Genomic DNA, 23,795 nt, shown 5'->3' with positions numbered 1-23,795 from the left:
CAAACATCTTAAGATATGCACATTTTACAATTTACTTGCTCTTAAGCTATAACGATAGATATGAAGGCGACGCCTTATTAATGGCAAATTGGCACAGGACGCAATGAATCTCTTCAACGACTGCTTCGATTTAAATATCTGATCCCCGTCTCTGGTTACCGCATAAAATCAATTACAATAGCTTATATTCAGTATGGGATGATTAACAAAATTACAAATATGTAAATATCAAATAAGGTGGAAACATAAAATATAACTTAACTTATAATAAAAAATGGGACTTTTGATCTGATTGCATGCGCAACATGCGAGTTTCGGATGAACAGATGCAAAAAGTTACCGAGACCCTCGTAGCGAGATTCGCGGCTAGAAATTCACTTTAAACAAATGTTTCAGATTCACACCGAAGCGTAATGTAAAGTGATAAAGCAGCTCGACCATGCTTAGTATGGAGAAGCCCATGAAAAGGCCAAAGATGCCGCCACAATTGGCCAAGAACTCGGTTACGCCATACAGCTCGGATCGTTTCGAGGTGATAAACTGACTCTGCTTGAAGTATATCGAGAGGCGGGACATCTGTGATCCGGGATATTCGCGCAAAAATTCGGTATCTCCCTCGGCGACCAGCATCTCATCCAAATCGAAGTTGGCCTGCGAGATTTCCGTGTTGTAAATGAGCGATGTGCACGCGGGCATACAATTGCATGCGGTCTCCACACCGCGCGGCGCCTCGCTGACTACATTCAGGCTGCGCACGCGATGGAACTCGCGGACGAGCAGCTGCGTCTCGGCCCGTTCATAGCAATGTATTTTATCCTCGCCGCAGACGGGCGTGTCCAGGCTGCGCGGCATCGAAAACTTGACACAGCCGCATTGGCTCAGCGTAAAATTGGCCTGGCATTCCAGCTGGCAATTGGACTCCGAGTAGATCTTAAAGAAGCGCAGCTGGCGCTCGTGACTGAGGAAGCATTGCCGTCGCAGCGGATGATATTCGGCAATGCCCGACGATGTGGTTATCATATTTGGTTTGACGGCAATCAGCACCTCCCTGCCCATGGGTATGCGTACGAATTGCTTGGACACCTGCGGCACATCGTCCGGCGCATGCAGCGACACCTTGAATCCTTGCACGGGGCCCCTGCATGCATAGTCCACCTCCTGTTTGAAACTCTGCAGTGCCATGAATATGCCCGAACGAGCGCCGGCACTTAGGACACGTGCCGGATAAGTTTCGACATCGCTGTTGGCATCATAGCCGGTCTCCAAGCTCCATGTTGCCGCGGTGACATTCTGCTTTACAGCCATATTGCTGCTGTAATGGTATTGATACGTATCCTCGCGATAAATCTCCGTGGCTCGCAGTCCATTGAACGTATAACAGATGCCCTCCTCTGTCAGAGTCTGCTTAAAGTATTTGTCGCACTCGTTGAAGCGACTCAGCCAGCGGCAGTAAAAGAAGTATCGCTCAAATGGTGGCAACATCCGTTCGAGCACATCCGTGTAGTCCACATCTTCGCCCGGTATCAGCGGCATATCCTGCTCAACGATCTGCTTATTGCAGATGTGCAGCAACGTACGAAACTCCTCCATTTCCCACGCAGTGATATTGTGTGGCCGGAAAATGCGACCGGATCGCATATCGGCCGTAAATTGACGGTAGAGATTCGCATATGAATTGTTGTGGTTGCCTTCCGTCTTCAGCACACGTTTCGTTTCCGAGCAGATGGTCACAGCTGGGAAGGGTATATTCCATACGGGCGTCGATCTCTCCGCAAAGCTGACAATCACTGGCGTCTCATTCCACTTGGTGTAGGCGCTGTAGATCAGCGTCGCCGAACAGTAAATGGACACCACGAAAACGCACAGCCAGAAGATGCGCTCCTTAATCGGTCGCTTCTCCTCCCCGAGATACTGGACACCATGTATGGATGTGTGCTGACAATAGTCCTGATAAGTATTAACAAAACACTTGCATATTGTTTTACCGACGGCCGACTGGTGACTGGCATTTTGACTTTTATTTTTAATTTTATTTTGATTCAATGTCAATTCGATGTCCATGCTGTTGCTGTCCATGTCCGAATCGGGGACAGAGAAAGTAGCTTCCATTTCATAGTTCTTGGGGTGCACAAACATTTTTCAATCACAGTCAGACGCAATACACAGAACTTTTAACAATATGTTTCTAAAAAATCATCAGCTCTTGTCGATCCAATGAAATTCAGAACATTTAAAATTTATGACTATTTTGTTTTACCGTAATTTGTTTGGTCTCACTGCAGAGCAGCAGAGCAGCAGCGAAGGGAACAGTGCTTCAAGAAAGTCAAGCGCATGCTAATAAATTGTACTTTTCTTTATCGCTTGAATTATGCACTTTCGCAAAGCAATGAAAAACATTATAAATTATTTGTATTTCGTTTCGTTAGAAACATTTTAATAAAATATATTACTAATTGTAATAAACTAAAACACATTTTTTGTGAAAAATTGGGTTGTATTTCATTTTGATTTAATTACCGAAATAATTACAAGTTAAATACATATTCTATTCATTGATTGTTTATTTTAAGATAACAAGAAGTTTCAAAAAACGAACTAACTAATCTTAACAAATATTAAGACGCGTTTTCAATTTATATGCTATAGCGCGCTACAATTTCGAATTTCCCGTTCATTTATGTGTCGGTCAGTACAAGTGAGAAAGCAACACACAACATACATACATGTATTTCTCAAGGGAGACAGCAGCACGGACCGAGTCGTTGGCGCCGACGTAAGAAAAGAACCCTACATAACCCTACAACTGACGTGCTTTTATTTTTTAAATTTATTTTATGTTTTGTGTAAGTTTACTTGCATTGATCTAATCTCACATTGTATAATTGCATAGATATGTTTAAGCGTAACAATAAAATTATACATTCGATTTTGTATACAAGTATGTATGTAAGCTAGATAATTCGCTATAAATAACAAGTGCGGTATTTGTCAAATCGAAATGATTCAAGCTGCTTGTGAGTTGGTCGCAACCAGAAAAAAATACTAAAAAAAAGGTGACCATGCTATTTACAAAATGCTGGTCATACTTTTGTTTACGTTTTGTCTTGGTCGTTTTCCTCTTGCTTTTACAGTGGTGTTACAAATGAGGGCAATGTTGTTGTATAGCGCGTACAGTGGTGGTTAAGATGAAGGTCCAATGAACAGCTGTTTGAGTACACACCAAAAACACATTCAAAAACTTATCGATAGCGAGAACACCACGACGCAGCAGCAAACAGCCAATATTATGCGAAACAAGAAATCTATAAAAAAGTAGAGCAGAAGCCGCAGCAGCCGCAGTTGGGGTGGGGTAAGCAGGAGCAGGACCAGCATCAGCATCTGTAGCAGCAGCATGGAAGCTCCAGCGAACGTTGCTGTAACGGGCGTCACAACTAGCTGCCTTGGCCAGAGTTCAGCGGATGCTGAGCACGATAATCAAGTCGCAGCAGCGCAAAGCAATGACGCAGAAGAGGATAATGATGACGACGATGATGGTGATGGCGATGATGAGGACGATGCAGATGATGGTGATGATGATGATGACGACGACGATGATGATGATGATGATGACGATGATGATGCCAAGGATGCTTACTACGAGGCGCGCAATGGCAATGAAAGCGATGAGCTGGAAACGGCATTTCAAAGTGCGTTAACTTTGGCCGGTGACGTCAGAGTGAATATTTGCGATGCAGATGCGGATGTGATTGCGGATGTGGATGTGAATGCTGAGAATGGCACTGAACCACAGCAGCTGCAGCAGCAGCAGCAGCAGCTGCAGCAGCAGCTGGATGCAACATCGGATGCGATCGTGATGCGCAGAAAACGTAACCAAAGTAAGTGATTAAAAATGATGAATGTTATTATTATGAACATGATCTAATAAGTTGCACACCAAACGAACAGCTCCAAGAGACTTGCCACATGAGACAAACAACGAAATTAGCGAAATAACCACAACAATAGCAACAGCTGCAGGTGGAGCAGCACCTAAACACCAGACATTGCTAACGACCAAATCATGCGAGACGCCTGTTGCAGCTGGAGCGGGTGCAACACTATCGCCGAGCAGTTCGTGCAACGGCAGCATTGGCAGCGATGGCAGCTGCAGCGTTGGTGGCGGTGCGCGTCGCAAGTCGTGGACACTGTCACCGCAAAGCGCCAGTTCCAAGAGGAAGACCAAATCAATTGCGTCCAATGGCGATAGCTTTAATTTGTGGGTGGCACGCGAATGCTTTGAGACGGTGCCCGCTGAAATGGTCGACACGCTCACCGTTGCCGAGCTGCAGGAGCAACAAGAGGACGAGCAGCTGGAGGGGGAAGAGGAGCCGCCTCATCACAATCATGATCATCACGAGGCTGATGACGATGATGTGGATGAAGAAGCCGCCGCCGTTGAGAGTCTACTGGACGCTGCAGCAGCTCTGCAAGCCAGTGCTTATATCAACTCCGCATCTGGTTCGGGATCGGGAGCACTGGGTCGTCAAAAGCATAATAATAATTTGCGACAGCCGCCGGCACAGCATCGTCCGTTGGAGCGTTCGTGGCCGCCACGTGCCATCGGATGCGAACTCAAGCTGCATGGTGACGTGTTTAAGTTCGACATACTCGATACGGATGAGCGACTCCATGCGGACGAGGCGCCCAGCTACAGCGGCGCCTGCACCAACAGCAACAGCTCGCCATTACGTCTGCCTGGACCAGGACTCGGACTCGGATCCGGACCCGGATCCGGTTCTGGACTGGCGGAAGCCAGTCCACCTCCGATGCGCTTTAAGCCGCTAATACAGAAGAAGATTGGACCCGATAGTTACATCAATACGATTAGCACCCAAAAGGTGCCTGCCCATTTGACCTATGAGTTTCCCACATTTCCGCTGCAGGAGCAGCACAGTAACAGCAACAGCAACATCAACAACACAAACAACAACAACACCATAGCCAGTGGAAGTGGCAACTCCAACAATGGCACAATGGTCGCACACCATTTCCCCTATCTTCGACAGCATCGTCCCCTGACACGAGCCCTCTCCAATGGCAAGGGCACCACAGATGAACCGCATCATCTGGTTAGCAGCAGTAGCTGCAACAATTCTCCACGACTGTTGCTATCCCCGAAGCGCCAGCGTAGTCCACCCTCGGGTTGTTCCACACGCAGTGTATCTCCACTGGATCTCAGTCTGAGTCCAGAGCAGCATTCGCCAACGCGTGGACGTGGCGTTGGTGGCTTGGACTCAATGCTGCCACTGCCATTGGCACCACCGCCACCTGGCACGCCTACATTTCATGCTCAGCGTCCACAGCAGAGGCTATTGAAACGTGTGGGTGGCGGTGGTGGTGGTGGTGGGACAGGAGCAGGAGGAGGTGGATGTGGTGCACCTACTACTGGACTCATCTGTCCGCCAACGCCAACACATCATGCACGGCGACATGCGCGTCTGCAGGCCGTCACTGCCAACTCCGTACCGGAGTGCAACTCTAGTCAACTGCAGACGCCGCCCGGTTCGCCAGCTCCTGGAGTAGTCGCCGCTGCTGCTGTTCTGGATGACAACAATGAAATGCTGCACATTAGCAGCACTCGTCTGCCCTCCATACCCGAACGTACTGCAGCAGCAGCTGCAGCCGCCGCCGCTGCAGCTGCCGCCGGTGCTGGCATTGTGGATGGCGGCAATGGTGCGAATGGAGCATGTGTGGGAGAGCCACCATTGCCACCGGCATGGGAGGCGCGCATGGATAGTCATGGTCGTATATTTTATATTGATCATACAACGCGCACCACATCGTGGCAGCGTCCGGGTGGTCCCAGTACTGGGCCCGGCGGACGCGAGCAGCATCATCGCCAGCAGCTGGACAGACGCTATCAGTCCATACGGCGCACCATCACTAATGAGAATCGTCTGTCCATGCATACCGTCGAGCCGTCCACGGGCCACGCCCACAATCAGCTATATAATCTGCCTCGTGGCGCTGCCCAGACCACAACAGCATCACAGTCAACCACAGTTACTGCTGCTGCAGTTGCTGCTGATGGTGGTGCTGGTGTTGGTGTTGGTGGTGCAACTGTGCCGCCACCGCCTCCGCCGGCGCCATTGTCATCATCCGCCTCTCTCAACCTGGCCATACATCCGGCAGTGCTGCTGCTCTGCCGTCCAGACTTTTACTCGCTGCTTCACACAAATGAGGCGGCGCTGGCCATTTACAATCGCAACGCGGCACTGAAACACATGGTGATGCGGATACGTCGCGATCCTCAGTGCTTTCAGCGCTATCAGTACAACAAAGATTTGGTGGCGCTGGTCAACACATTTGCGCAACTGAGTCGTGAGTTGCCCTCCAGCTGGGAGACGAAAATCGATCAGTCCGGCAAACAGTTTTTCATCGATCATCAGCATCGCAAGACCTCCTTCATGGATCCCCGCCTGCCCGTCGAGTGTCCCCGTGTCGTCCGGCATCGGCAACAGCAGCAGCAGCACCATCACCATCAGCATCCGCATCCACATCAGTATTTGCCACAGCCGCAACCGGATTTGGTTGATGGCAACTGCCTGTCGGCCACCAGTGGCCACATTAACTCCAACTTCAGTTCCAGCAGCAATGCGACGGCTTCGGTTTCGGGCGTGCCGCCCCTGCCCCCGCCACGTCCCTGTCGCGGCAGTGCCAGTCAAACGGCAGCAGCAGCAGCAGCTGCAGCACATAATTGCACCACGACGGCGGCCATTGCCTGCGCCTTGAGTTTGAGCGGTGGCGCCGCCGGCGGCCCCAGCACCAGCGGAGCCCATGCCCAGTCTGGCTATGAGGATGTTCCCATTGCCTACAACGAAAAGGTGAGTACAATTCCTCTAACTCGAACCAACATGAGTTAATAACTAAGATTCGAAACGGATTTCAAAACCGGAAACGTTAATCGAAATTCAGATCCAGAACCGTAACCGTAACCAAAATACGATTCGGTTTAACCCCTGTGTGTTCATAACTCAAAATTAAGTGCGTTAAACTTTCCCTTTAGACCACTACAATTTGTATATAGTCTTGTTCAAGTTTTCTGAAAATCTCAATCAACAAAATTTGTTTTGCAACTGACTCTGAATCGTTTGATAAATATATTTAAATTGGATTTCGCGTATAGAGCTTAATTAGATTAAAATTCACTAGAGTATATGATCCATGAAGACTTCATCCTACTTTCTTCAGGGGGGTTGTAAAGTAGACAGCAATAACCGTTTATTTAGGCTGGATTTTCAAAAGTTTTTAGATCATTTTTAAAGTGAATCAGATGAAGTTGAAGCTTTGACCCATACAGACTTAATTCCCGTATTTTTTGTGGAGTTTATACATATGCCGAGTTGATGTAGACATCTGTCCGTCTGTGTTAATGCAGTTTTGAATCCTTCTTGATGATACTTTGCACATGCATCACGAATCGGTCGTCTTTTTAAATTTCTAGTCAAATTTCGATATTGTCCAGTTGACTCCGGTCGACAAGTACATAATCTTCGGCGTGCCTAAGTAAGTCGCTCTTTCTTCGATTGTGCTCAACAAGTTTGTATATTTCAGGTCATTGCATTTCTGCGACAACCCAACATTCTGGAGATTCTACGAGAACGTCAGGGCCAACATACTGTGTCCCGTTCGTTGCGCGAAAAAATTAACATACTACGAGTTGAGGGCGTGCCCGCCTTGGAGCGTCTTGGCCATGATCTGCAATTGACCATTTTACTTAGGTAAGTGATTGTCACAAGTGATGTGCAAAATTATTAATGAGCGATTGGGTATACGAGAGTATACAGTATTAAACAAGTTGGGATTTTTTTAAGAAGCATGTCTTTATGAGAGAAGCTAAGTTTTTCAGAAGGTGTAATTTGTACATTTATCACTTCTTGTTGGTAATCATTTTTTCATTGTCTAAGTAAACGATTCCTTAAGAAACAAAGAATGAGAATTCGAGTCGCATTGAGTCGGGAAGTAATTGTAAGCAACATTTGGACAATATTTTAGCAGAGATGCGCTTTCGAGCCTTAACTTTTGGTATAATTTATGAGTTTTTTTTTGTTTACACGCAAATTCAAAAATGAATATTATAAAACATTCATGCGTAAGTATAGTATGTATGTACGTACATATTTATGAATTTATAGTGGAACTATCAGAGTCAGGCTCAGAGTCAGCGTCATATCCAATTGCCAATTGCCAATCCAATAGCTTAGATCGGTTGCACTTGGCAAAGGCTTTGGCACAAATTGCATTGCTGCGTCATCAGCAGCGACTTTGTTGGTCGATGGATGTCTCGATGGTGTTGGTTGGTGGTGGCAATTGCCAGTTGGTCGTCCTGCTTCAGTGCTTCAGCTCGTCAACGAAGTCATCGACGACTGCATGTGTGTTAATTGCATTTGAAAATCGCTGCGAAGGTTGCCAACTAATTTTCCAAAACACTTCGAATAGCAACAAACAGCAAGGTTAACAAAATATGTATTTTGAAAACAACAAATTGCCCGAACCTCCTGCAGCACCAGCCCCCCACCTTCATTCCATTTGTTCTATACACATTTATTGTTTAATTGCCAATATTTCTTCAAAATGTTGTTGACTCAACCACAAATATTGAGGAAATATTCACATGCATTTTCTGACCTTAATATCCAAGCAAGTTGTTGTTGTTATAAGATTAATCCATAGATTAGTCGACGTGATCTAATGGAGCTCCGTCTCATGACAGGCGGTCCGCCTGAAAGCAGCTGCCCACCGATTGGATTTTGAGCGATTTAATTGCATTCAATTAGATAAATTATCATGCTTCATTGCATCCCAAAAACCAGGCGATCAAATCTAAGTTGGCATTACCGTGGGAGTGGGCAGTCCAAACGCCTAGTGGAAGTAAATACAGTTAACCAATCTACAAATCTACTAATCAGTGGATTAAGCTGACTTATCACACATACGTCATCGCTCTACCTCTCTGTACTCTGCAACAAACACACATCTCTTCACAAATTACACTTCAGTCAAACCTCGTCGGACAAGAAACTCCCCAGCAAAATTGGTTCAGTTTTGACCAAAGCATAGCAAGTGGACAGCATTTTGAACAGGGTGTCCCATTCTACATTCTGCCATTTCGCACTAGCCTGTAATCGATGGGAATGTGTATATATATTTATATGTATGTATATAGCAACCGGATTGTCTGTATAAGAATAAGAATAAGAAAATAGATGTAAGAATGCTTTAATCGAAAGAAAGTCTTCACCTATTGTAATGCAAATTTTGTGCTCCCTTAACCAATCTTGATAGCTCCAAAACATATACACATAGTCGCTATAGTCATGTCTGTAGTTCTCAATGCAAACTAGCCTTTAAGATGCTTATAGTTGCTCCGGAAAACCTTCTTTTTTCAAGATGCCCAAACCGAAGTAACTGGTATTGTTTGAAGCAATAAGCAACTACTATACAGATAACTCCCATAGGAACAATCGGTCGGGGTTTTCAATGAGTTGTTGTAATTTGTATTTATTTTTTGTATTTGTTTCAGGCGTAGGCTTGAGAATAATTAAGATATAACGCACGAATCACCCTGTTCGAATAACTTATCATATTTTGGGGCTGTTTTATTTTATTATCTGTAAATTTGTATTTATTTTATTTTAAAGACGCGCCCCCTTTACAACAACAACAACAACAGCAATAATAACAAACAACAAAAACAACCCATTGTTTACTGGGCAGTCGCTAAATTCTCGTGCTAATCCCTCGAAAAGGAGACGAGACGAAACGTGACGCAGTTTAACCCAATTTTAGATTTTTTACTTGGAGCTGGGACCAGCGACAAATGAGCGTTGCCAATAAACCAATAATTTATTGGCTAGACGGCGTATCTGAGCGCTCCGGCTTCAGCTGCAGCTTGGACTTGGGCTCTAAGCCTCAGTTACGTTGGCTTGGGTTGGGTTGGGTTCAGTTGAGGGCGGGGTTGTGGCAACTACGTCATCTTCATTAGTAGCACTGAGTGTGTTTTTCTTTTGTACCCATTGCTGAGGGTATTATGATTTTGATGTGAAGTCTGTAACGCATTGAAAGATACGTCTACGATCATACTAAGTTTATATATAGTCTCGATCAGCATCGAGAGCAGTTAGCAAATAATATATACGAATTAGATCAGTGTAGCATAAAGCTGACATGGGAACGATTGAATGCTCAGTTCTTGTATGAAAACTACCTTTTACCAAGATATTCCTATCAAATCGATTAGTAAATAATTATGTGATCCTCCTTACAATTTGGCAAAAGAAATTATAAGCATTGGGCCTCCATAGGGGCTGTCGTCCAGCTTTTTAAATGTCTTTTGAAACTTCGATTAGAGCAGGTGGACTCCATTAGGCTAGGGTATTTAAATCTTCATGGTGCCTCACGATACGAGTTATTTCTGCTTTTTTTTCACAACTGAAGCGTTGACAACCATTTGAGCTTTCGAGGGGCTATTTGTTTTTGTGATTTGACCCATTGAAGGCGAATTAGGGCTTCAATGGTTGCTGCCGTCTCGACTCGCTTGGTTTACAGTTCATTGGGCCTGGGCATGGGTTGGATTTAGGTTTGGGTTTTGGATGCGTGGTGTGCTTGACAGTGGACGCGTTTGTTGTTGCAACCAAGTACTGCGAGTACAGCAACTATTTTTTTTGGCGCATGGCGCGCCCTTTGCGCTTCTGCTGCACCCTCGCAGCACTTGGAACTCCACCAAGCGCATTGAACAGCCGGCGATCGGCTGATGAGCGACAGCTCATAACCATGACCAACGCCACAGTTGTCATCGGTGCACATGTGCTGCGCTGCTCTGCTCTCTCGCTCTGCCGCTCAGCCCTCGCACTCGCCAATCACTCGCAGTCCAAGTTCACCACCATCAAATAAGTTGTGAGTCAGCCGCAGAGCCCCTGCCAGAAGCTAAAAAGCCGTTTATTTCATTCTTGAGGTAATAGCGCAAACGCAGTAGTGCAGTCGCAGTCGCAGTCGCTGTCGCGATCGCCGTCGCCGTCGCAGTCGGCGTCGCTGTCGTCGCACATAGAATTTAATGTTCGGCAATTCGTTCGTTGGCGCTTCGGCTGCACTTCGTCAAACATAAATAAAAAGAACACAAAAAATAAAATAAAATAAAATTACAATTAAACAATTTTCTTTGCTGTTTGGAGTTGTTGGTGTTGATGTTTGTTGTTCTTGTTGTTGTTGTTGTTCTTGTTGTTGTCGTATATTTTGTGCGCTCGCTTAATTCCATTTCCAATTTCATATTTATCGGTTGGGCGCTAGACAAACGCGTCCATTCTGCGTTTGCTATTCGACATTAGAAATACAGCGGGAACTCGCATTTAACACTGTTGCCTTAGCACATAAATATATCCAACTCTATGAACCCGACTCCGACTCCGAGTCTGACTTCGACTTCGGTTCAGTTTCGATTTCACGCGCCTCTTTAAACTAGAAAAAAAAACAAAATAAATACAAAAAAAAAAAAACAGAAGCATTTGAACTGTCAGCGTGTGCAGGTCGCTGTCACAGTCTCAAAACAACAATATAAACATAAATAAATAAACTTAATTTTCAAAAAAAGTGAACTATTTAATATTAACTTAAAACTGACCGCTTGCTTCGCATTTTTTGCTTGTGTTTTATTTTTTGGTTTTTGCTGTCTGTCATTATAATAATTAGTAGTGTGAACAGTTTTGAAAGAATTTCAAGCATCCAACGGCATGTTGAACCATTCCATGCACAAGACTTTGGCCGCGCTACAAAATGGGCTTCCTATCGAAGGCTGCATACATCGTGTGGGCCGTGTAAGTGTTATCAACCCATCTAATATTTAGTACGACCCAAGGCACGATCCAAGCCATTGTCGGATCCAGAGTCAGCAAAAAAAAAGAAGAACAAATACATATGACTACATCCTATAATAGTATTGAACAGCGCTTCGATCATGACTAAAGTTGCGGGAATTACTTGCCTTTGTGAAATACAAGTGAGAAGAGTGCGAATGCATAAGGCATTTCCTACAGTTGTTCGAAATACACTCTAAAATATATATTTTACATATTGCCAACTGATGGCTAATTGCAGTTGACTTATTTATTTATTTAAAGATATGCTCGAACCAGCTTCAGAGGGTTTCTCCTGCCCAACCTAGTCGAATCTCGTTCAAGAAATTACTTTTAATTATGTTACATTTTCCATAGAAATCTTAATCAGAAGTACTTCTTAGTACTTCTCTCTTAAAAGATAAATCAAGCTCGTTAAGTTATTATGTTAGATAGATCCAAGAACTAGGAAACTATAACTAGAGCTCAGCAATAATAATACCAATAAGGAGGAGATCGATCAGTATTAAGAACATGTTAATACTGCAACCTTTAGGAGGAATCCTCAACGCACTGCCAATGCCTATTTTAGAAACTAAATATAATACGACCAAATGATCTGGTGGGGGAGCTTCCACACTAATATTATAGTAATAGGTTTAGATTAGCTATGAGTGTAAAATGAGTGTGAAAATCAGGAATAAAATTGTTCGATTTGGCGACATCTACAATTGTCATAAAAATAAAAAAATCATTTTAAAAATCAATCATCAAAAATGTTCTACAAAATCTAAAGTATGTGATTTTTAGATTGATTACAACATGATTATAATCGGTAATTTGGTTTGATTGAAAAAACTTCTTGTTTGTCAGAGATCTCATGCAGTTTCTAACTAAAGAGTTTGACTTAGTTTAATAAGCATCTTAAGGCCTTTAAAAACATTTGCTTAACACTTTCAAGTGTTGTCAAAGAATTTGCAAGTTATCTTCTCATCAACGGCGGAAACAGCTAAGATCTTCCATCTATGTCTGTCTATCTCTCTCTGTCTGTCTCAACATCCTGAGGTATCATCTTACTCGCTTGCATTCCATTTGTTTACTATAATACATCGGTCGTATTCTTTTTTACTTGCTGCTTTACTCACTGAGCCATTCATAAATCTTCAGTTTCAGTTCAGATATCCCAAATGTATGTGGTTCTCACGACTGCCACCCAGAGAAGGAGTATATATTTATGTGCAAAATATCTCAGGGTATCTGGTTGAAGGAATGCTACGCAAACAAATCGCAAGCCTTTTATCGTAAACATCTTTGTAAATCTAATGCTTTCAGTTCTCAAGTCTTGCAACAACATGCTGGTGGTTGTTGTTTGGATTCATAATGTTTTTGGCTTGTGGTTTTTTATTGTGATCTCAGATCCAATTACTCGCACTAATTGCTGCCAGGCGACAGGTTCAAGGATCGAGACGCGAAACGTGAACCGCAACTCCGTTTGCTAGTAGTCAACAAATCTATCTTGTGCTCTACTAAAGTATCTTTTCCTCGTATTACACAACAACAAGTGCAATTAATATACAGCTTTGAGCAACCGGCAACAATACAAAATTTGTTGAGCCCTTATCGCGGTATTCTGTCCAAATTGGGGTTGCCAGATTGTGAATTGATTACAATCGATCAACTTTTGAAACACTGTCACTGGCCGCCATAAGTTGCCGGATTACCCCACCAATCTAACCAACCCCAACCCCTCGGGCACCACTCGACCCTTCAGATGTACATTGCGTACTTGCGACAGTGGTTTGTTATTAAATTCGTAATACCCCACAATGGTTTTATCGTGCCCGCTTATCAACGCTATCGGGCCTCGCTCTCAATATGCCCTCCCTCTCTGTCTCTCTCTCTCTCTCACTTTCAGTCCCTATCTCATTCTCTGTCTCTGTCTATTTCACTTTGTTTGGGATAACTGCAACTGCTATGTGCAGTCCAGTAACCACAAGTCAGTCGCTTCGCTTTCGTTGAAAGGCTTTTCATTTCGGGTCGACGAGAATAAAATTTACGTTACATTTACAAGTTTTTGTTGTTGTTTTTTGTTTGTTTGGTTTGTTTTCTACTCAGTTTTAATTTAAAGTGCGCTAATTGAGAATCCATCAGGGCCTTACAACCAGCCCGAAATAGCCCAATCAAATGGGTCTCTTTTCCAAGTTCAGCTATACCTACAACACCATGTTGACCAAGTAAGAGGCTCCTCACATTTTTATTTACAAACGTCCGAAATATTTTGTACAAATTATTTTTTTAAATATTTATTTTTGGTTTTTTTCTCTGTGTACCTCTGTGAACATACCTAGCATATTTCAAGTACAACTACACAGATAGCCACACACAGATAGCACACACACTTGCACATATGCTATACCTATTTATGGAATTTAGTTTGCTTGTTACTATCACATAAGTATGCAGTTGATATTAAAGCAGCTTGGGAATATATGTGGATCCCTGGCAGTGTTCCTGTGCACACAAAGATATATACTTACATACAGAAACTGGCTAGCTGGATTGGGATTTCAATTTCAGCAAAACTTTTGTGAGGAAAGATTGAGATTAATGTTACTTGTCGGTCGGGCTCGAAGCGAGTTTATTTCTTATTTGATTTGTAGATCTTAAAAATAAGTTGACACTTATGTTAGTATACACGTATATATCTGCGCTTAACTCAATATCTATGAATTATGATCAGTGGTACTTGTTTTGTAGTTAGTTAGCTACTGCATGCAGCAATCAAACTCATGACTTATCTATTAGTTACATTTAATTAAAAGTCTTCAGATTTTGTTCTTTGGAATTATTCGCTGTGTTCTTCTTATCACGAAATATGGCTGATGATTAAAATCTAATTGACACGAGCTAACATCTGGTATATTTATGAAATTAAGAAACTATGAAATTAAATTGTGTGTAGAAACCCTTCGCTTGGGCTATTCATCAAGCGATTCAATTAGCAAACTACCAGATAAAAACAGATGTAAATGAATAATGATATGCATGAATAATGATATATATATATACATATATATATTTGTAATCTTACTACAAATGCGGATAGAATTCAAAGCTTATTTAATTGAAACTGACCACACCCGAAAACATTTGGTGACCCCTCATCTATCGCATCAGTTCGTGCGCGCATTGCACTTGGAACAGAAAAGATGACACCACCAACCATCACGCAGCAACCACCACTACCAGCACCACCACTCGCACCACTGTGGGCGACAAGACAGACCCGCATGTGGTTGCCGAATGCGCGCGTTTAAAGTCGCGCTCGCGTTTTGCGCCGCCTCTAATTTACGTTAATTGCAATTTCCTGTGTTGTTTTCGCTAATAATTTGTTAACTTCAGTCAATTTGAAAGTAATTTGACACGGCCCAAATTATATTGCCGATCAGTTACCATTTCGAATGAACATTAGTTGTTTTTGTTTTTCAACAAAACCAAATTTTTTATCGTCTCGTTTCCACAATATATATATATATATATATATATTGGAAATTAGTCATTTCCGTGCCGCGCAAAAGAGGCGTTAATTGCACTCAAACTGTTGTCACTAGTGCATGGACATGGCATGGCAACGCCCTCCCCCTCCCCCTCCCCAATCCTAACCCTGTCGACCACAGACAGTCACCGATCGCCATAATTTTTGTGTATTAATTGATCAATTTTCAAATTCAAGTTGAAGGTCAAAAAGTAAGCGCGAAAAAAGAGAGAGAACAAAACAAAAAAAAAAAACGCAACACAAATCGGCAATTAGAATTCTACGGAATATTGGGCAGATATTATTGGAGCTTAGCGGCATCTAGCCCATTGGGAAAAGTCTCCAGCGAGTTCTCGGCACAAGGTCTGTGGTCTATTCGAGTTCTTCCGGCAGGCGTTTACATCTACATATTACAGCTGCTGTTTTTCAAATGGAAAATCATGGTCAAGTTTTGTGCTTGATGCAATTTATTTGGTCGCACTACACAACCGAAAGGCATATGGATTTTCTGAGCTGCAAGAGAGTCATCGATAAATGAGTCCCATTGCTCTTGTTGTTGCTTGTTGTTCAATCAATTTGCATTAATTAACTTAATTTTGAGATCATCTTTGTGGTATTTGAGAATGTCATGAACTTTATTTGTCATCTTCTTTTCGAATGTTAACAGTCTATTAAATAATTTACTAAGACTTTATGATTTTATTAATTTGTATTTGCCCAAAACAGGGCCTCGATATACTCGATTGTTATCGATAACCCACTATATATGTGTTTAGCTTGCATTTTCACATATTATCACAGATATTTTCGGACGTATTGTGTTATATTATTGTCTATATGTGTTTATTATATTTGTACTTACACAAAGCTGGGCTGGAACACAATCGATTGTCATCGAAAACCCACTTTGCTTATGTGCTTAGTTTGGTTGTTTGCAGGCATATTTTTAGGGGTTTCTGGCATTATAGTAATATCGACAGTGCTGTGAATCAAAACAAATGAAAATCCATCATATTTTGCAAACTACAGAATTATCGATAATAACCGATGACAAAACTAATAATAGTTATTGCAGTACGATCAGGGCTATGTTGGGTCGACTTCGACTAGCTGAGCAATATCTGTTGTTGTTGCTTGTTACTTGTTGCTTGTTGCTTGTAGCTTGTTAATATGTCTCATTAGTAAATTGTCAGCTTAGCCGGTATTAATAAAACAGATAACTAATCAATTGTGAGTATAAAGCATTGAGTTAGTGAATAATATGCACAATTAGTTATGAGCAGCAACTGAATACGCAAGTTGCAGCTACGATTTCAGATACATTTCAGAGATTATCAATGCCAGAGCTAATCTTCAACTCTTCCTCTCTCTTTCTCACTTTCGATTTCAGCCTGTTCGAGCAGGAGATCATGAGCTATGTGCCCATTGAGGAGCGTAGTCCTCAGGGATCGCCGGTGCTTAGTTCCCGGATGACGCAACGTGCACCGCCGCCATTCCGTCGCGACTTTGAGGCCAAACTGCGTAGTTTCTATCGCAAGCTAGAGTCCAAGGGCTACGGTCAGGGACCACACAAGCTCAAGTTAGTATAAATGTCCCAAAAATTGAAGAGAATGCGGATTGCTAATTGTTTGTACTTTTTTAACAGATTGCACATCCGACGCAGTCATCTGCTGGAGGACGCATTCCGTCGCATTATGTCGGCCAACAAGAAGGACTTGCAGCGTGGTCGTCTCGCCGTGCTCTGGGACACAGAGGAGGGCTTGGACTATGGCGGCCCGTCTCGGGAGTTCTTTTTTCTGCTGTCGCGCGAACTGTTCAATCCTTACTACGGATTGTTCGAGTACTCCGCCAATGATACGTATACGGTGCAGGTGTCGCCGCTGTCGGCATTTGTGGATAACTGCCACGACTGGTTTCGGTTCAGTGGGCGTGTTTTGGGCCTCGCCCTCGTCCATCAGTATCTGCTGGATGCGTTCTTTACGCGACCCTTCTACAAAGCGCTGTTGCGTCTGCCAGTTGCACTCAGTGATCTCGAGTCGCTGGACAATGAGTTCCATCAGTCGCTGCAATGGATTCGCGACAACGATATTGGCACCGGCATCGACCTGGGACTCACCTTCTGCGTCACCGAGGAGCTGCTCGGTCGCGTTGTCGAGCGCGAACTCAAGCCGGGTGGCAGGAATGTCATTGTCCATGAGAAGAACAAGAAGGAGTATCTGGAGCGCATGATCAAATGGCGTTTAGAACGGGGCGTCCAGGAGCAAACGGAGTCGCTGGTGCGCGGCTTCTACGAGGTGGTTGACTCACGGCTCGTCTCCGTCTTCGATGCCCGCGAACTGGAGCTGGTCATTGCCGGCACCGCAGAGATAGACACCAACGATTGGCGCCTAAATACCGAATACCGTTCGGGCTACCATGACAACCACCAAGTGATCATTTGGTTCTGGCAGGTTATCGAACGCTTCAGCAATGAGCAGCGACTGCGCCTGCTTCAGTTCGTCACGGGCACATCCAGCATACCCTACGAGGGTTTCTCCGCGCTGCGCGGCTCCACTGGCCCCAGACGCTTCTGCATCGAGAAGTGGGGCAAGCCAAACTCGCTGCCCCGTGCGCACACCTGCTTCAACCGGTTGGATCTGCCGCCGTATCCCACGCCGGAGCTGCTTTATGAGAAGCTCCTACTTGCCGTCGAGGAGACCAACACCTTTGGCATTGAGTGAATTTAATCAGCAGAATAACCCTACCACGATACTATAGAATCCGACTGGATGAGAAATGTGGATCTGGATCTGGATGTGGATCTGGATGTGCAATTGGCTTGTGCTGCTGCTGCTGCTGCTGCTGCTGATGCGTGATATTTGATGGTGTTTGTTGTTGCTGTTCTTGTTGCTGTTGTCGATGCTGACATGCGTTATTTATTTACTTAATAATTATTTGTGGTGTTTTTTTTTCCAATTTGTATGTATTAGTCGCTTCGAACTGGCATGTAATTACACAGACAAACACACATATTGTTGTTGTTGTTGCTGTTGCTGTTGTTGCTGCTGCCAGTAAATCGATTAGCTTAAACAGACTGTTTTTTTTTTTTGTTTTTTGATTACCATAAAGCAAATGCTAAATACGAATAAGGATATTATTTGGTGACGAATTTGGTTGCTTGCAATTTGATATGGTTTGAATATTGCCGCTTTGATTTTGCCGTTATAGTTACCGTTACTGTTACCGTTACCATTACCGTTACCGTTACCATTACCTCAAAAACAAACATTTTGCCAGCGCCACAGTGCGCCGCACATCGCAGTCATTAGCCATAAGATTTACACACACACACACATTCGCACACACCCACACACACTCACACCCACACACACTCACACCCATGCATACACAGACGCCCCTTAATCAATGAGAAAATTGCAGTCCTCAGTGCGTAGGATCTAAAAGCTGGCCAAAGCAACTTGGCAACTTAAACTTACAACCATATTAAAGTTCGTCTTCAAATTCATAGAGAAAATTAAAAAAAAAAAACTATTTTCTCAGCTCATTCCATAAAACCTAAAACTATGAAGAGAAGAGAAACGAACCTACGAAAAATTCTACGCCAATACTTAAATAGCTTGTAATTCCTTAGCCTTAAACAAATCTCTTGAGATGTCTGCGTTATTAGCTATTCATTCCATTTTGGGATGGGTAAATATTAAAAATACGTATGTTAATTATACTATTCGCAACTAAAAAACAAAAAAACAAATTTGTACTAAATTTAAGTGTATTGTCTTCAAATTTACAAAAGCCGATAATGTACGAGAATATATATGTATGTATGTATTTAGAAGTATATGTATATGTACGAGCATAGCCACACATGCATGCATAGATGTATATTATACATATACATACATACGTAAATATATACAATCGATTGATTCTACAGCCATTGGGCCAGTGATTTGCTTTGGAATTATTGTATTTTCCAGCGCATACAAATTAATATTAACCAAAAATCAAAATAACGAAATTTATTAGCTAACAATTAAATAAAAAATGAAGACACATTTTTAAAATAAGTATTGAAAATTATTGAGAATAAAAGAACGACTACAAAATGGTGATTTATTTTCGCATTAGTTTAACGCAATTAAAAAAAAAAACAAAACAAAACAAAAAAGGAAAGACAAACTTAAGATATAGATTGGAGATCGAGATACTTATATAGAGAAACGCTTTTTGATGCATGAGAATGTTTTATTGTATTATTAATGTGCGTGTATTTATTGAATAAATGAACTATAATTAATTAATGAATCAATAAACATGAGCCTTTTATTTGGAAAGCTAAATAACGTGTGTTTGAAATAATATTTTAAATAGTTTAAATTATATCGATAAAATTATTTAGCTTATACACCTAAAAGCGGGAAATATTTAAAATAGATCACACTTAGTATTTTTAAAGTACTTCCAAAGAGTTATGGTCGATTTAGGCCACTTTGTGATGACTCCATAAATTAAATGCAAGAAAATTGAGCTGGGTTTCATATCGATTCAGTCAAGGATTTTCAGACCCTGCAAAAATATTTCAGTCGAGAGTTCTACAGGATGAACGTTGTAAGCCCTGAAATTCGGCTGTAACTTGGTGATGCGGCTGTCTTAGGGCCTACAAATAGACCTTGTATGCCAAATCAGAATATACATCCAAACGAATATGTGCCAAACGAGTCGAACTAACGAGGGCTTTAAGTTGATCAAAGTACCCTCATATCATCCCGTTGCCTTTCAAGCTATAAGCGACTTTGCGTCTTGACCCACTTCCACTCGCTCTACGATTGAAATTATTCAAGTATTTGGTTTTTAAATAACTGCCTTAAGTAATAGATCCATAGAGTTGGTCCATGTGAATTTAAGGCGCCATGTACTTCAAAAATCACACGGATTAGGTAGATTTAGCGATTTTGTAAATTAAAAAAGCAATTGCCCTTACAATTTAATTCATCCTAAAAGTAAGCTGTAAGATTTTTTTTAAAATAATGATGTCTGTATTGAAAGTAAAAATGTATCCAAACCATAGAAAATATGACCAGGATTATAATTTTTGTTGTTGTCTATATATATTTTGTTCACAATTTCAATTACTTTTATTTGTGTTTGGTATCATTTTTTGCATTTTGATTTTTGTTTTCTTTTCCTTCTGTTTTTTTTTTTTAGCAAATGTAATTCGCTTTACATATACCGATTTATTTTCATTTTCAGTTTTTGCTTGTCAATATTGTTTAGATTATAATGGAAATGATAAGATACATATATGCACTTAAATATTTATTTGTTATGTGACCGACCGGCTTAGATTTCCGCATTTGAATTAGTTTTCCTTGTTTTCCTTTTAATTGGACTTGGACTTATTATGTATTTACAAAGTTTTGAGCTGGGCATTGGAAGTGCTACTTTTTAGGTAGGTTTTATGTATGTATGTATGTATATATATGTGTATATATTTATGTAGAGGAGTAGAGAGAGAAAGAGAGAGAGAGAGATAGAGAGAGAGAGAGAGAGTAGCGTGTGTGTTAAATAGAATTATTGTGTAAGTATGTATTTGTCTTAGATTAGGTATTTTTAGATGCGCAGAAGTTGGGTGGGCTGGATAACGATCTCTCTGTTCTCTGTTATTAGTTAAATTTGTGTGTATGTGTGTGTGTGTGTGTGTGTGATCCCTGCCAGTGCAGCGAAAGCTTTCAGAAAGCCAAAGACTGGATGCAAAATCACATTTGCAACATTTGATTGCTTATATGCCAAGCTGCCTCTTAGAGAGCCTGGTCATGGGACAGAGCAAGACAAATGCATGTTACCCGATTGCAAGTGTATGTGTGTCTGTTTGTGTGTAGTAATTCTAGCTAATTATACATTACACTTGAAGAAATTTTGCTAAATCATTTTATCATATACATAGTTTACAGATAATATATACATAAATATATATATATATATATATATGTGTGTGTATACCATTGCCATATATTTGTATGTATATTTTCAAGTATGTACATACATACATACATATATAATGGATTTGAAATAAAACCTCACTTTTGGGTACACAACAAAATATTGACATTGACGATTATATACATCTCTGAATACATATGTATGCGTGTGTGTGTGAGTGTGTGTGTGTGTGTGTGTGTGTGTGTGTGTGTGTGTGTGTGTGTGTGTGTGTGTGTGTGTGCATATGTTGTTATAATATGGTACTTTGATTTTAATTCATTATATTTGAAGCATTATAAAAATAGAGCATCATTTTGAATTTTGAATAGAGTAATAGTTTGCATCTGGATTAGATGTGCTCTCGACCACATTCCGAAAAGGCCTTCAAAAATTGAAAATGTTTTTTTTTTAAGATGTTTATAAGCTTATGTATTGACTGGCATTCATTATAGGTAGGATTTGATTTTCTTTTTTTTTTGTTGTTTTTTTTTTTTTTAATTTTTGCAACTTGTGTGGAATTTGGTACGACTAGTGTGCAAGCAGGATAATTTGTAAGGTTACCTTTTAATTTTTGCATTATGTTGATCACAGCTTTTCTTCTAATGATATACAAATTGATGTATGTATGTCTGTGTGTGTGTATATGTGTGGCCAATGAAGTATGTGTGTTTTGTTACTCTTAAATCTGTTCTCTTACTAAATTCGCACCAGAAATACTGTTATACATATGTATACGTGAGAATGTCAGCTTGATGTAGACATGCAATAAATGTATGCATATGCATATGCATGTACATCAACATACATACTTATATATTTATAATACTTCTCAACTTTTATACTTTTACACACATGCACAAAGTTTGCACTGGCAAACAAACCTTGCATGTTTATGCTGGTTTTAATATATTTCATGCTTAATCATTAAGAAAGCTGTTATTTAATATATATTCTTGTCTTTGCTGCCTTATTTGCATTCCCTGCTACACACAACAACTAAATATTCATTTTTTTTTTTCATTAATTCATGTTATTTTGTTTGTCATAATAATCTTTTAGTATTTAAAAAGGTAATACAAAATATGTTGATTTTAGTAGAAGTTTTAGTTTTTCGCCTGGTATATGAAAATCATGAGAAGAAGGCATGTAATCTGTATATATATAGTTATACATATATATCTGCGACTCTCATTAATATGTGTTTATGTATGTATATCATATCATTTATATATTTACTTAGTCAATTCTACTACATGTAGAGTTCGATGTGATCTACATTGAAAAATGCTCTAAATGAAATGTCGAAGAACCTAAATGTAATGCTACCAAAACAAAAATAGTAAAAAATCATACGCGATAACATTCAACAGCTAGTACGACGGTTTTATTTCGATTTTGTTGTTTATCATTACGTATTTATTATTATTTTCTTCATCTCCTTACGTTTAACGTTGTTCGTTAAAAAGCGATTTGACTTCTAGATGGGGCCTGGTGGGGTAACTTCTTGCAGGAGGGAGGCGGACTGGAGAATGCTGCTCGAGGGACAAACTATGTATACTGTGCACTTTGAACTCTGCTCTGCTTGTGGCTATTTGTCAGTAGGAATAGTGTGTGTGCAACAACAGTTGAACAATGCTTAACAATTTATGCTTATTACTTTGATTTACACGCATTACTCTCTGTGTGTCTGTATTTATGCACGAATACGTATGTATATGTTGTAACTTTTCTCTCTGATTTGTAGTTGATTGTAGGAAATTTGCAGCAATTTGCATAAATTGTATTATTTGTATTATTATTCAATATAGTACATACATTTATAAAAGTATACAAAACACGACAGCAAAATTAAAAGAATCGCACAAGAAATTCTTTTGAATTGCTATGAACCACTGTGAACCTGCTGCTGTGTCTAATTCATAATTATTATTTAATTTAATTATTTATTGACTTTAGACTCATCTCCGTTGCCGTCGTTGCACCGGACGGTATCAACTTGTATTCTCTCTTTGGGTTGGGACTGTTTCTGATTGGGACTCTTGTCTGTTCCTCTCAATTCGGTTCGGTTCGGTTCGGTACGGTTCGGTTCGTTACGATTCGGTACCGGCCTAGCCTTGCGATTCGTTTCGTTGTACTTTACCGCGTTTCTCTCTAAGCGTCATCTGAACATAATTGTTAGCAAGTTGCATTTCTTACGTAGTTAACTTTTGTGTGACTGTTAATTAAACATATATATATATATATATATATATTTTGTTTTTTTTAGCATGTTATTCTTTTATTTGATTTTTTTTCTCATTTTGTTTTTGTTTGTTTTGCTATTTCGCATAATGCTGATCTTTTTTTGTTTTTATCTAGTTTTGTATTTTGTTTACGTTTTTATTTTTGTTTTTTTGTTTTTGTTTTCAATTTTA

The 23,795-nt window shown here is 41.0% G+C and overlaps 3 protein-coding genes across 4 annotated transcripts; 2 read left to right on the top strand and 1 right to left on the bottom strand.

Moving 5' to 3' along the window:
* Positions 1 to 168: 168 nt before the first annotated feature.
* Positions 169 to 2,182, bottom strand: LOC6565288 (pickpocket protein 28). The gene has a single exon (XM_001990950.2). The coding sequence runs from the start codon at positions 2,134 to 2,136 to the stop codon at positions 367 to 369; it is 1,770 nt and encodes a 589-aa protein (XP_001990986.1). The 5' UTR covers positions 2,137 to 2,182; the 3' UTR covers positions 169 to 366.
* A 1,209-nt stretch (positions 2,183 to 3,391) lies between these two features.
* LOC6565287 (E3 ubiquitin-protein ligase HECW2) lies at positions 3,392 to 7,764 on the top strand. The gene is made up of 6 exons (XM_043215943.1): positions 3,392 to 3,533; positions 3,946 to 4,877; positions 5,046 to 6,000; positions 6,172 to 6,479; positions 6,555 to 6,863; positions 7,594 to 7,764. The coding sequence occupies exons 1-6, from the start codon at positions 3,392 to 3,394 to the stop codon at positions 7,762 to 7,764; spliced, it is 2,817 nt and encodes a 938-aa protein (XP_043071878.1).
* A 3,852-nt stretch (positions 7,765 to 11,616) lies between these two features.
* LOC6565260 (E3 ubiquitin-protein ligase HECW2) lies at positions 11,617 to 18,271 on the top strand. 2 transcript variants are annotated; one of them, XM_032738053.2, is made up of 3 exons: positions 11,617 to 11,849; positions 16,793 to 16,981; positions 17,048 to 18,271. In XM_032738053.2, the coding sequence occupies exons 1-3, from the start codon at positions 11,809 to 11,811 to the stop codon at positions 18,120 to 18,122; spliced, it is 1,305 nt and encodes a 434-aa protein (XP_032593944.1). In that variant the 5' UTR covers positions 11,617 to 11,808; the 3' UTR covers positions 18,123 to 18,271. The 2 variants fall into 2 exon arrangements, with proteins under 2 accessions (XP_032593944.1, XP_001990984.2); XM_001990948.3 differs by lacking the exon at positions 11,617 to 11,849 and adding an exon at positions 14,017 to 14,101.
* Positions 18,272 to 23,795: the final 5,524 nt, after the last annotated feature.

Source organism: Drosophila grimshawi, unplaced genomic scaffold (genome assembly GCF_018153295.1).
Source record: "Drosophila grimshawi isolate 15287-2541.00 unplaced genomic scaffold, ASM1815329v1 contig_1006, whole genome shotgun sequence".
Lineage (NCBI taxonomy): Eukaryota > Metazoa > Arthropoda > Insecta > Diptera > Drosophilidae > Drosophila > Drosophila grimshawi.
The sequence above is the reverse complement of the archived record's forward strand: the minus strand, read 5'-3'. Positions and strand labels throughout refer to the sequence as shown.

Coding starts and splice junctions, on each gene's coding strand:
- LOC6565288 (XM_001990950.2), bottom strand. CDS start 2,136: ATGTTTGTGCACCCCAAGAACTATGAAATGGAAGCTACTTTCTCTGTC.
- LOC6565287 (XM_043215943.1), top strand. CDS start 3,392: ATGGAAGCTCCAGCGAACGTTGCTGTAACGGGCGTCACAACTAGCTGC. Junction 4,878..5,045: donor ATACGATTAGCACCCAAAAG/GTGCCTGCCCAT, acceptor TATCTTCGACAG/CATCGTCCCCTGACACGAGC. Junction 6,001..6,171: donor TCAGCTATATAATCTGCCTC/GTGGCGCTGCCC, acceptor TACATCCGGCAG/TGCTGCTGCTCTGCCGTCCA.
- LOC6565260 (XM_001990948.3), top strand. CDS start 14,052: ATGGGTCTCTTTTCCAAGTTCAGCTATACCTACAACACCATGTTGACC. Junction 14,102..16,792: donor TACAACACCATGTTGACCAA/GTAAGAGGCTCC, acceptor TTTCGATTTCAG/CCTGTTCGAGCAGGAGATCA. Junction 16,982..17,047: donor CAGGGACCACACAAGCTCAA/GTTAGTATAAAT, acceptor CTTTTTTAACAG/ATTGCACATCCGACGCAGTC.